We start from the raw sequence: 13,691 nt of genomic DNA, 5'->3' as shown, positions 1-13,691 counted from the left end.
AATACATTTGTCACTGAGTTAAAAAAATTACTAGTGTCATCTATTTGTTCCTCGGTACACTACGCCGTGACGATCGTATCACTGAGATAAATATCCATATTACTAAGCTGCTCTGACTATTTTAGATACAACTTTAAATTACGATGTCTTCTTTTCCGTGTTCCGATTTTGATGAAATAATGCCTGTTTGTTGCCCCAAGCTATGCTAACGTTACCTGTGGAAGCTCCACGAAAATTCCTCTATTAGTTTTGGAGAGTAGCGTGTCAAACAGGCAAATAGACAGACACGACGAGTTCAGCGGTGGAGGGGTAGACAGTGACAGTGAGAGAAGACAGTGCTAGTACGACAGAACGAATGAGACGGTGGCTGTGAGACAGTTGCCGGTGACAGCTGGAGGGCCACAGAGACATGATGATGACAGTGAGTTGGACTCAATTAGTGAGTGAGGATGGGCAAGTGAAGTGGACGGATATCAGCGACTTACAGCTATGGACTAGTGGTCGTGAGCGAGTTACGGTTAGGGGAGCTTGTGGAAATGAGAGGTGAGTTGCATGTTAAAAAGAACGCCAACAGGTTCGCATGCCAGAACTTTTGCAAAATTTTTTAAAACTGCTGAGCAAGGTAGAATGAGGCAGCTGGTGTCCCAGTTTCCAATCAGACTTGTTTAATAAACAGGACCATATTCGCCTTTTTTTCTACTCCGATAGGAAACACTTTTCTGCTGATCTCTTACTCTTATGAAAATGATCCTGAAAAGAAACTACGAAGGTACGTATAATGTTCGATAGGATTAAAAGGAGGCTCGTGAACAAAACTAGGGAAGGAACAGTGCTTAAATTCTGTAATACAGGGCTATCCAAAAAGAAGGAACAATTTGAAACATTTGTTGCTCCCAAACTACAAAATATAGAAAGACAATTCCAGCGTTCTTCGAAGGAGAAAAGTTCAGATTTATATACATTCAGTGTGAGAACCCTACATTACACGACAAATATAAAAACTGTGGCTCATTTCCTACCACATACGAAACAGCTGTGGATAGAGGTCGGGCGGAAAGAGGCAAGTTTATGAAAGATGGAGAATACAATTCAAATGTTGGGACTCTAGGTTGTGGGAGATTTAGGCCGGGAGTTCTAGGCGTTTGAGGAGGTGAGCTGACAGGATACAGGTGGCAGAAAGTAATCGGTTGAGGAATTTATGGCAGAGTGCACGTATTTCAAGGATTTGGAAGGAGTTCTTGGGAGAAGCAGAGGAACATCAGTGGCGGGGGGGGGGGGGGGGGGGGGGCGGCCGGGAGGCCGGGAGGGTGGTGAAAATTAGAGCCTTGTGCGTGTGGATGATTGTCGTACCAAAATAATGTTTGCTGTTATGTGGTCTTAGGTAATTCAGTGTTTTAGTCCGCTGAAGTGGGCGGCTGTAAAAGATTAGAAAAATTCTAAGGAGTGGAATGCATAGGTGATTTATTCTATATTTATTACTAGGTTTTTCAAAGGGTAGATGAAAGACTTCTGCTGGTTACACTAGAAGGTATTTTAGGCACCCTTCGCATTTGAGTGATTTCATTTTTATTACGTATAGTGTGTTAGATATTTAATTAATTATGACAGTCACAAGATATGGAAACCAGTAGTAAAGGTATGAATTTATACAACGAGCATTGTTCCATAAACTATTGTAAACTAGCTGACGAACCTGGCAAAGACAGGGTGTTATTTCCCGAATTTCTATTAGAAACGAAAACAATAAATAAACTGTTTTTGTTGTGTAATTTCGAAAACATTTCATTTGCATGTATTCGTAAAGACACCACTGAAATCAAGAAACCTCCATACAAAGGAATATGCATAATGTACAAAAGTATAAATGTAGTATCCAAATTAAGAAACGATCCTGGAAAATAATGTTGCAAGCAGATGATTCGCGTGTCTACAATATGATTTTATAAACATCTCTAAAGCACTGCATTTTCATAGCTCTGTAACTGGCTACTGTTTTTGCCTACATCACATTGCGATTTACGTTTGAAAGGTGTTATAAGAGCTGCCAGCTGTCAAAGATTGCCTTATACTGAATCGACTGTGGGAGTTTCTCAGTAGTAACGCATACATGTATAAAACTTCATGCATGATACTGCAGTTTTCATAAATCGTAGTGTTTATGAGGTCATATCTCCTGAACTGCGATAGGTAGGTAGTTCTTCCCCCCCCCCCCCGCCCCCCCTCTCCCACTCCAATTTTTACCTGATAGGACGATGTGTGTGTGTACCAAGTTTGGTTGAAACCAGTTCAGTGGTTTATTCTCTACTGTCCCCAGGTATCATATATACCTACAGATTTTAATTTTTTTTCTCGGGTGCGTATGCAGCTGAACCTCTTCTGTAAATCCTTGCGCTGAGCACCACAAAGTAGCAAGTAGCAACACTTTCTGCAAAATTCGGATTCTGCAACTGCACAGCTTGTCTCGGCGAAATTAAGGTAAAGACATTTCTTTTTCCAATTAAAAATGTTTTCACATGCTTTAATAATTTATTAAAGCTGTACGGACATTCCTCAGTTACTAGCTAACTGTGAATTGATGATATAATGGATTTATAAGCATTAAACTTTTGGGTATCATGTATGATACCTCTGGACTCAATGCTAAATTTTTACCTCAGTGGAAGTGAGGCTATTTTCTTTTTAGTCTGATTACCAGGCTTCACTGCCATTTTGAGAAGAACAGGTCAAAATGCCACGCAGAAGGCTGCAGAGGCCTTACCTTCGTACGGTGTGAGGAGAACGAAGTATCTCGACAGGAATTGCTTTACATATACCAAAAAACTACAATTAAATTAGCACTAGTAATGTTAATTTAATACAGATCCATGTGATAATACCAGGAAAAACAAAAATTCTTTGAAAAATTTTTCTACGGTAATTTTGTTTAAGGATTTTTATCTGTTTATTTACAATTGTTGAAAGTTTTGATACCAAGGGGGTATTTTGATCAATCTTGAAATCTACAACAAACATGAGGAATGTGTGTATGAATATGTATATTTTTTTGTAGTAAAGCAACATGAAGACGCGGAGTTGTATGTATAGTTATCCTGCCTACGTCCTGTGGTATAATATATGATACGATCCATAAAAATTTCGCAGTGGTTTCAAAAAAAATTTTGATGTCATTCATTGTTAAGTAGCATTAATGCAAAGTTATTAACAAAATAGTAGCGCACTTTTACTTTTAACATGTGCTTGGAACTGAGGTTAGGAGGAGGTATGGAACATAAACACACACATACGCACACGCACAAACGCGCACACACACACACACACACACACACACACACGCACACACACACTTTTATAATATGTATGGGTATATGAATTTAACTTCGTCTGATGGAAAAATAACTCAAAAGATATTTAATTTGATTAAGTAGAAGAATTTTATTGTGTATACAATGCAAACCAAACGTTGAAGATTATAATAACATAGGAACACACGTTCGTTTTCCGCGATAAAGAATTCGTGCGTAAGTACTCACCTAGCATTCAAAACGTCAGTTGCGTGCAGGAGGAGAAGGTAGTTGAGCTTAGTGACTGTATCGATGTGCCTGTTGTGAAGATCATTCAGGTGATCTAGCGTCTCTGGGTTGGTGACCTGTAAAAGGCAAGTCCTGAAACGCAACAAAAACTCGAGAAAATGTTGCTTTTGGACTATTGATAAATGTGTGAACACCATGAAAGCATGTCTAAACGTTACACGGCAGACTGAGTTTGTTTCCCATTAGCGACAAGAATATTTCCTTGGTCTAAGGAGCCACTGAGCGGCTTGTTGGTGAGAAGAAGTAACTGGTTCAGTTCACTGAGTGTTTTTTTAAAATTTGTGTTACGGACTGAAAACCCATGAAATCAAGATCACGCACGAAATCTTCTTTATTTGGATTGATTACTATTTTCGGCTACCAATCTAACCATCTTCAGATCATAAAACATTCTTGATTAGTGTTGGTGCCACTATGGCTTCACACATCGTTAAAATCTTTCCTAAAGTGACAACAGATATACACGACATAATTAAAAACAGTTTTTCATCGTTCGTAGCCAGTGTAATTGACGACGGTCGTATAACAATGGCGTTATGTCGTTATTATTCAGTAACTGACACAATCAGTATTTACATAATTTCGTAACAGAGATCATGATATACAGTAACGTATATATGATGACCTCTGTTACGAGATGATGTAAATTCTGATTGTGTCAGTTACTGAGTTGTAACGACATAGCCGGCCGTGGTGACCGTGCGGTTCTAGGCGCTGCAGTCCGGAACCGTGGGACTGCTACGGTCGCAGGTTCGAATCCTGCCTCGGGCATGGATGTGTGTGATGTCGTTAGGTTAGTTAGGTTTAAGTAGTTCTAAGTTCTAGGGGACTGATGACCTAAGATGTTAAGTCCCATAGATCTCAGAGCCATTTGAACAATTTTTTGTAACGACATAACGCCATTGTTTTATGACCATGCTTCAATTACATGGTACACGAACGATGAAAAGCTGTTTTTAATTGTGTTGTGTATGGACGCTGTCATTTTAAGGAAGATTATAACGGTATGAGAAGTAGTAATGGTACCAAACTTAGTCAAGAACGTTTCATGATCTGACGTTAGCTTGATTGTTAGTCGAAACTAGTAATCAATCCAAATATAAAGAAGATTTCATGTGTGATGTTGATTTCATGGGTTTTCAGTCCATAACAAAACTAAAAAAAAAATTGCAGCAGTTGCTCAACTGTGACAGACACACAACGTTATTAGGAAGCCTAAATTAGATAGGCAAGGGAGCAGTTGTGCCTGCGGTGTAGACCGACAGTTGCAGGAGGCATAGGTAAGGACTGCTGCGTCATCATCATTTTTAAACTAAATGCTGGGGCCAATTAGGTGGTCAGCAAATTTTACTGCTGAAGGCCGCATACTGACATTGCAGGGTAGTGCCTCGGGCCGCCTATGTACCTATCTTATTATTAATTGGTAACTTACAGAAATTAGTATATTATGAGACCCTAACAGAATAGGTATAGTAACGGCACGGTAAGATGGCCGCCTCTTCTGCCTTATTTGATATGAAGCCCTGCAAAGCTCTTTCAAAATCTGATTCTAGTACTGGATCCCCTATTTCTTCTAAATGCACTCCTGTTTTTTCTTCTGTCACATCAGACAAATCTTTCCCTCATAGAGGCCTTCAGTGTACTCTTTCAATCCATCTGCTCTCTCCCCTGCATTTAACAATGGAATTACTGTTGCACTCTTAATGTTACCACCCTTGCTTTTAATTTCACTGAAGGCTGTGTTGATTTTCTATATGCTGAGTCAGTCCTTGCTACAATCATTTCTTTTTGAATTTCTTCACATTTTTCATGCAGCCATTTCGTGTTAGCATCCCTGCACCTCCCATTTATTTCATTCCTCAGCGACTTGTATTGCTGAATTTCCATGAACATTCTTGTACTTTCTTCTTTCATCGATCAACTGAAGTATTTCTTCTGTTACCATGGCTTCTTCGCAGCTACCTTGTTTGTACCTATGTTTTTCTTTCCAACGTCTGCGATTGCCCTTTTTAGAGATGTCCATTCCTCTTCAACTGAACTGCCTACGGGGCTATTCGTTATTGCAGTATCTATAGCCTTAGAGAACTTCCAGTGTATCTCGTCGTTCCCTAGTATTTCCGTATCCCACTTCCTTGCGTACTGATTCTTGCTGAATAATCTCTTAAACTTCATCCTACTCTTCTTCACTACCGAATTATGATCTGAAACTATATCTGCGCCTGGATATGTCCTACAATCCAGTATATGGTTTTGGAATATCTGTCTAACCATGATGTAACCTAACTGAAATCTTCCCATATCAGCGGGCCTTCTCCAAGTATATTTCCGCCTCTTGCGGTTCTTGAACAGAGAATTAGGTATTACAGGATGAAATTTATTACAGAACTCAATTACTCTCCTCTCTCTCATTCCTTGTCCCAAGTCTATGTTCTCTTGTAACCTTTTCTTCTACTCCTCTCCCTACAACTGCATTCCAGTCCCCCATGACTATTAGATTTTCATCTTCCTTTATGTACTGTGTTACTCTTCCAATATCCTCCTATACTTTCTCTATGTGTTCATCTTCAGCTTGGGACGTCAGCATGTATACCCGATCTATCGTTCTCGCTGTTGGTTTGCTGTCGATTCTGATAAGAACAACCCTATCACTGAGCTGTTCCCAGTAACACACTCCCTACTGATTATTAATCAGTGTTTCGAATCCGGGGCCAAGGATGATTTGATTATCAACCAAAGTGGCTACCCCCCCTCCCCCCTTTTCTTAAATGAACCTTCCCGGCGTCGAAAGGGAGGGGTGAGAGCCAAGTGGGCAGGGGTCGCAACCCAAGGCTTGGCCACCATGCCCTGCTCCCATCCACCAGGAACCAAGGAAAGCGTAGGGAACGTGGAGCAGAGGTACAATGAACATCGTTTATTTACTTATTCTCCTTTTCATTCTTCTTTTATTTTTATTTATTTATTTATTAATTTTTTCGTTAATACCACCGAAAATATCAGGAAACCGGCGTCACGGGGGGAGGAAGGCGCAGTAAGAGGTCAGACTAATGGAGACTATCAACGTAGAGTTCTTCCGAGAAGAACATTCCGGTGACCAGTGAATATATCGGTTCTAAGTGTGGAAGAGGCAGAGATGAACTCTTCATGACCGGAACACCTCAGGTCTGAGGTGGGTTAAAGAAGACATCAAAGGAAACTGGAGAAAAATTGTCAGTATTTTGGATTGCAGATAACTGCACAATGGCGTTCATTAAGGAACTGTCACAAGTCAAGTATACATTTCGCGCCATCAACAAACCTCACAGTCTTTGGTTGCGGTAAGTATCCCGCGTCCGAAAAGAGGAGCAGTTGAGTAGGTATCTGATGAGGAGTCGTACGGGTAGATAGGTCAACATCTGTCAGACCAAGAACCAGACACCTCTCGTCGATGTTCACTCCGTAACATGACAGTAGGCATACAACAGGATGCCTGCGAGGTGAATCCTGTGAGGGCGAGACCGGCGTACTTGCTTCCCATTGACAGTAAGGTACCATACTGACTGGACGTCAGTGTCAAGATAAGGAGCGCACACCGATTGCCAAACGGCACGCCAGTCGACGTTGGGAAGCTTCCTCCCAACCACATTCGGTGAAATGCGCTGCTGAAGGAAACCATAGATCGCCTTCGTGGATGTCAATTGCGCCGGCAGTAGCTCAGTTCAAGGAAGAACAGGCGGAAGTAAAAGAAGGGCAGCGAGACTTCCGAAAGCTGGATAGGTGTTGAGAGAGAGTGTGGTGCTAGGGTCTCCAGCAATAAGCTGGTAAAGAACGTAGGACTACGGCGTCACAAAGTCACAAGGGAGCAAATAAATGGGCTACCGTTCTGTCAGGCACGTGACACAGACCTAAACTCACTCTGCACCAGGGCAGGGTGAGGGTCTTGTTCCTTATCTTGAACAGCAAGCCGTGGCAAACAAACGAACCCAATGCCGCGAGCATGGGGTGGGCAATGGATGGCGGAATAGGAAGTGTCTGTGCTACGTGGGGGATACGTGACGCCAAATATAGATTTACGTATCTTATGCGTTGCAGAAGATCGAGTGCTCGTAAACGGTGACCTAAGAGCCCAACTCGTAGATGGAAAGCAGACGTCTGCAGTTGAGGGCAATTGACCGCCGCAGATCACTTGCGAAATCGAGTCCTAAGCATCGGAGAGTATCAGCTACAAGGAAAGAAGCAGGACTGTTCTCAGGAAGCCCCCACCCATAGCCATGGCGTGCTATTCTCGTACGCTACGACAGCTACTTGAAGCTTCGCCGTAGGTGGTAGCCCATATCAGAGACTCCCTGCCCTCAGCACCGCTATGGAGAACGGTGACGAGATCGTCTGCATAAGCAGTGCAACTGAATACATGGTCACCAAGAGACATCCCAGAGAGGCGTTGACGGAGGCTGCACAGCAACGGTTCCATGGCGAATGCATACAACAGTGGAGGGAGCAGGCAGACTTGATGCACTGATCGACGGATAGGGATGGGAGGAGTAAGACGGCCACTGTGGATTACACGAGGCGTAGCTCCACGGAGGAGATGGATTACGACGTCGACGGTAGTATCAGGGTAGCCCATATTGCGGAGTACACTTTCCAGGAAATCGTGATCAACTCGAACGAACGCGTGTCTGAATTCAAGAGCTGCCAAAATTCCAGGCATACCACGAATGTGAGCAAGAGCGATTAAGTCCAGATGCCGACAAAGGGGAGTGCGGATGTTATTGGCAGTTCCCAATGAAGTTTGATCGGGAGAAACCAGGTACTAAGCTGTTTATTTAAGCAGCGCAGCCAACAGCCGGGTAAAGGTCTTTGTATCATTGTTGAGTAATGTCAAGAGGGGATAATCGCATATCCGTGAGGTACCCCTAGGCTCGTGGCTGGGAATGAGGAAACCATCTAGGAAACCGTCTGGAATCGGCACAAAAGGTGACATAAGTTTCTGACAAATTTCCGTCCACACTGGTGCCAGATGGAGACGAAATATCCGATAAATCTCCAGTGGGAAGCCGTCAGTGCCAGGCGACCTGTTCATAGAACCCTCCTGCATAGCGACATGGACTTCGTCCTCGGTGACGTTAGCAATCAGATCCATCGTCGTATCTACGGGAACCGAGCCAAATGAGAGTCTAGAGACCGTCTTAATGTTGGCAGGGCGATGACGTTGTTCAGAGTACAGCATAACATAATGGGCATGGAGGAGAGAACCAATATCCCGTTGGATATCAAAACGTAGCCCATCATCAATCGTAAGAACATTAATCAAATTCCTCCGACGGTGGCGTCGCTCCGCTATGACATGATACATAGATGGACGCTCTTGCACTAACCCATCGTATGTGCGCGACCTGACTATAGATCAAGGTGGCGACAAGAGAGGGACCTGGGCTGTGCCTTGGCACGATTCTCTATCACCTGGCGCTCTGACGAATACGGCATCATAGTAAATTCCCGGAGAAAGGTGAAATAGAATTCCTGAGTTCTTCCGTAACCAACGAACACAATGCGGAAAGCAGGCTGTACACAGAGCACCCAATGCGACAGGGCAGACTGACAGGCATCATGACGTCGACGACTAGCTGCTCACGTGCTCTCCATGAGCTGCCGGCAGTTGGGTGAGGTAAGGTGGATCGTGTCCCGTCTCCGTGGTCCACGGCCGTGCTACACCCTTTGGCGGCAGAGATTGATGGTGCAGATATATGCGTCATGGTCAAAGATCGCAATGGGCCAGACGTCAGTAGACTGAACCCCACAGACAATATCGCGGGAAATGTAAACACGATCGAGTCAGCTGAAAGAATGGCTCCTGAAATTGCTACCTCTGGCATCAGGGATATAGTCAACTGCATCAGAGAGGATACCGCCACGTAAGAGGACCGTCACCTCACTACTTCTAGGGGAAGCATGAGACACATGTGCCGTAAAACCATGAGGAGCACAGAAAGTTGCAACATGCACCTCCTGAAGGAGAGCTACGTCATCGTCCATGGCCTACAGCATGTCATGGAGTAAAATCAGGACGTGGTAGATACAGCTTGCAGGCTTCCAAATAGAAAATGAATGAAATGAGGTGGCCCTCAACTACGTACCCTCCGACTCTGAGTTGCAATATTGAAAGATTTGGCTGGTTTCGTTGTCTAGGGGCTGGGATACGTAGTTGCCGCATTACAAGCCCAATACTGCTGGGTCTACAGTATATGATAAGAATACACACATGAGTCGATTGGTCGAACGTTTCTGTCACTCCGCAATTGCGAATTATGAATGTAACATATAAATTTATAAATGAAAAACTGCAATTAAATAAAATCTGCAGGTACTATCTTAACGACTTTAAATGATGACTACGATAGTAGAAGTACTTTTAAGAATGCGGTATATTTCGGCAATACACTTATTGGTGTCGATGGTCCAGCAATTAAATAAAATACAAGTTGAATAACAGGGGCCGGCCGGAGTGGCCGAGCGGTTCTAGGCGCTACAGTCTGGAACCGCGCGACTGCTACGGTCGCAGGTTCGAATCCTGCCTCGGGCATGGATGTGTGTGCTGTCCTTAGGTTAGTTAGGTTTAAGTAGTTCTAAGTTCTAGGGGACTGATGACCTAAGAAGTTAAGTCCCATAGTGCTCAGAGCCATTTGAACCATTTTTGAATAACAGGGAAACGATAGATTCCTACTGCATGTAATAAGTTACGAACAACAACATAGCTCGCAAGATATTCACTTCCAAATGCGTACTACGTGTTCATTGCAGAAGCCACGGAAATCTCACAAATACACAAGTCGGCACTACGAAATATTTGTATCTCTCGCGATCAAGCGCAAACTTCCCCTGTCCTGTGCCGTACTGTCCCTCACGCCACACTCTTCCGAAATCCTCATTCACATGCGCTGTTATTGGCTAGAGCGCTTGCGCCGTGTCTTCAAGCCAACGCACCCACACACAAACGTATTGAAACATATACGAATACTTCAGTCGACGCCACATTGGGCGACTTGCGCGTCGGTGATGAGGATGAAATGATGATGACTACAACACAACACCCAGCCCTCAGTAGAGAAAATCTCCAGCCCGGTCGGGAATCGAACTCGGGCCCACTTGCATGGGAGGCGTGCACGTTACCACCCAGCTAAGCCGGCGGACACTTTTAGGTATTTTTGCCGATTCCCCACATGTGTATGTTACTATATTATTCTTATATTTGTAGTTCTGTTTGTATATATCTTGTGAGCCGCACTTACGTAAGCAGACTGACCAGTAAACTCCCGTTTCCCGCTCTCTGCAGCTATTTTCTTTGGTTCCCCTTCTCACTGGCTCCTACTTCAGTCGTTTCCGTCGCCGCTGTCATCTGGCTTCTGGGCCGCCTGCACTAGTTACTGCCATGCAGGGTAGCCGAGCGATCGAAGGCGCCTTGTCACGGTTCGCGCGGCTCCCCCTATCGGAGGTTTGAGTCCTCCCTCGGGAATGGGTGTGCATGTTGTCCTTAGCGTAAGTTAGTTTAAAGCTTCCAGAATGAGATTTTCACTCTGCACCGGAATGTGCGCTGTTTTGAAACTTCCTGGCAGATTAAAACTGTGTGCCCGACCGAGACTCGAACTCGGGACCTTTGCCTTTCGCGGGCAAGTGCTCTACCAACTGAGCTACCGAAGCACGACTCACGCCCGGTACTCACAGCTTTACTTTTGCCAGTACCTCGTCTCCTACCTTCCAAACTTTACAGAAGCTCTCCTGCGAACCTTGCAGAACTAGCACTCCTGAAAGAAAGGATATTGCGGAGACATGGCTTAGCCACAGCCTGGTTTCGCAGGAGACCTTCTGTAAAGTTTGAAAGGTAGGAGACGAGGTACTGGCAGAAGTAAAGCTGTGAGTACCGGGCGTGAGTCGTGCTTCGGTAGCTCAGATGGTAGAGCACTTGCCCGCGAAAGGCAAAGGTCCCGAGTTCGAGTCTCGGTCGGGCATACACAGTTTTAATCTGCCAGGAAGTTTCAAAACAGCGCACACGCCGCTGCAGAGTGAAAATCTCATTCTGAAAACATCCTCCAGGCTGTGGCTAAGCCATGTCTCCGCAATATCCTTTCTTTCAGGAGTGCTAGTTCTGCAAGGTTTCGCAGGAGAGCTTCTGTAAAGTTTGGAAGGTAGGAGACGAGGTACTGGCAAAAGTAAAGCTGTGAGTACCGGGCGTGAGTCGTGCTTCGTAGCTCAGTTGGTAGAGCACTTGCCCGCGAAAGGCAAAGGTCCCGAGTTCGAGTCTCGGTCGGACACACACTTCTAATCTGCCAGGAAGTTTAGTTTAAGGCTGTTTGGTCCCATAGTACCTTACCACAAATTTCCATATTTGCACTAGTTACTTCCGTGTCGTGCCGTCCAAGCAGTCGCTGCGACTGCTGGTCCTACTCGTGATTTCAGTTACTTATATTTACAGTATTACTGAATTCATTTCTGTCGAGAAGTTAGTGTTTTTGTTCGAGTCCCATGTGGTGTGATTCCCCATGACTCAATGGCCCGACCGCCACACATGTATGTTCCGATAATTAATGCGGGTACACCACTTCCCGCAACTGTAGCTTTCATTCTAGTATATTAGCTACATGTTACCTGTACGTTAGTAGCCCCTCTTGTTGTTCATATTGGGTGCCACCTGAAGAGAAGGCTTTAAGCTCCGAAACCGACAGTGGAATAGATTAAGAAAATTACTGGCAGCTGAAGCGGATATTATATACAGGGTGTTACAAAAAGGTACGGCCAAACTTTCAGGAAACATTCCTCACACACAAAGAAAGAAAATACGTTATGTGGACATGTATCCGGAAACGCTTACTTTCCATGTTAGAACTCATTTTATTACTTCTCTTCAAATCAGATTAACCATGGAATGGAAACACACAGCAACAGAACGTACCAGCGTGACTTCAAACACTTTGTTACAGGAAATGTTCAAAATGTCCTCCGTTAGCGAGGGTACATGCATCCACCCTCCGTCGCTGCTGATAGTGCCTGCACACGCTGTACATGGTACGGAAACAACTGGTTCTCCCGTAGCACTCTCCATACAGTGACGTGGTCAACGTTACCTTGTACAGCAGTAACTTCTCTGACGCTGACATTAGGGCTATCGTCAACTGCACGAAGAATTGCCTCGTCCATTGCAGGTGTCCTCGTCGTTCTAGGTCTTCCCCAGTCGCGAGTCATAGGCTGGAATGTTCCGTGCTCCCTAAGACGCCTATCAATTGCTTCGAACGTCTTCCTGTCGGGACACCTTCGTTCTGTAAATCTGTTTCGATACAAACGCACCGCGCCACGGCTATTGCCCCGTGCTAATCCATGCATCAAATGGTCATCTGCCAACTCTGCATTTGTAAACATTGCACCGACTGCAAAACCACGTTCGTGACGAACACCAATCTGTTGATGCTACGTATTGATGTGCTTGATGCTAGCACTGTAGAGCAATGAGTCGCATGTCAACACAAGGACCGAAGTTAACATTACCTTCCTTTAATTGGGACAACTGGCGGTGAATCGAGGAAGTACAGTACATACTGACGAAACTAAAATGAGCTCTAACATGGAAATTAAGCGTTTCCGGACACACGTTCACATAACATCTTTTCTTTATTTTATTTGTGTGTGAGGAATGTTTCCTGAAAGTTTGGCCGTACCTTTTTCTAACACCCTATATATATATATATATATATATATATATATATATATATATATACTCACATCTCCAACTTACTGTCCACACACATTTGTAGTGCCCTACCCACTGTACTCATTACTCATGGCAGTCGATATATATATATATATATATATATATATATTCCTCAGTTGCGAATATTCACCTGATCAAACATTTAGTACTTGCTGTTTATGTTGTAAAATTGTGGGATACGGGAAAAAACTCAAAACCGGTTCACTTCGCATCTACAAAGTAGGAAGAAGACGGTTATTCTCCATTGTCAACGAGATTTATTTAAAATTACAGCAAAATCCAGACCTTTAGCCGCTTACAGGCGTTGATAAATATCAAGGTGGATAGTTGAAAATGTGTGCCCCGATCGGGACTCAAACCCCGGA

General features: G+C 44.1%; 1 protein-coding gene across 1 annotated transcript in view; it reads right to left on the bottom strand.

Annotated features, from left to right (window-relative positions):
• Window positions 1-13,691, bottom strand: part of LOC124790933 (glutamate receptor ionotropic, kainate 5-like) — a 173,461-nt gene that overhangs the window by 62,787 nt on the left and 96,983 nt on the right. Inside the window, exon 3 of the mRNA XM_047257824.1 lies at window positions 3,531-3,646. Within this exon, the coding sequence (XP_047113780.1) occupies window positions 3,531-3,646 (116 nt within the window). The remainder of the gene's footprint in view (window positions 1-3,530; window positions 3,647-13,691) is intronic.

Source organism: Schistocerca piceifrons, chromosome 1, assembly GCF_021461385.2.
Source record: "Schistocerca piceifrons isolate TAMUIC-IGC-003096 chromosome 1, iqSchPice1.1, whole genome shotgun sequence".
Taxonomy (NCBI): domain Eukaryota; kingdom Metazoa; phylum Arthropoda; class Insecta; order Orthoptera; family Acrididae; genus Schistocerca; species Schistocerca piceifrons.
Note: the sequence above shows the minus strand (reverse complement) of the source record. Positions and strands in the feature narration are given on the sequence as shown.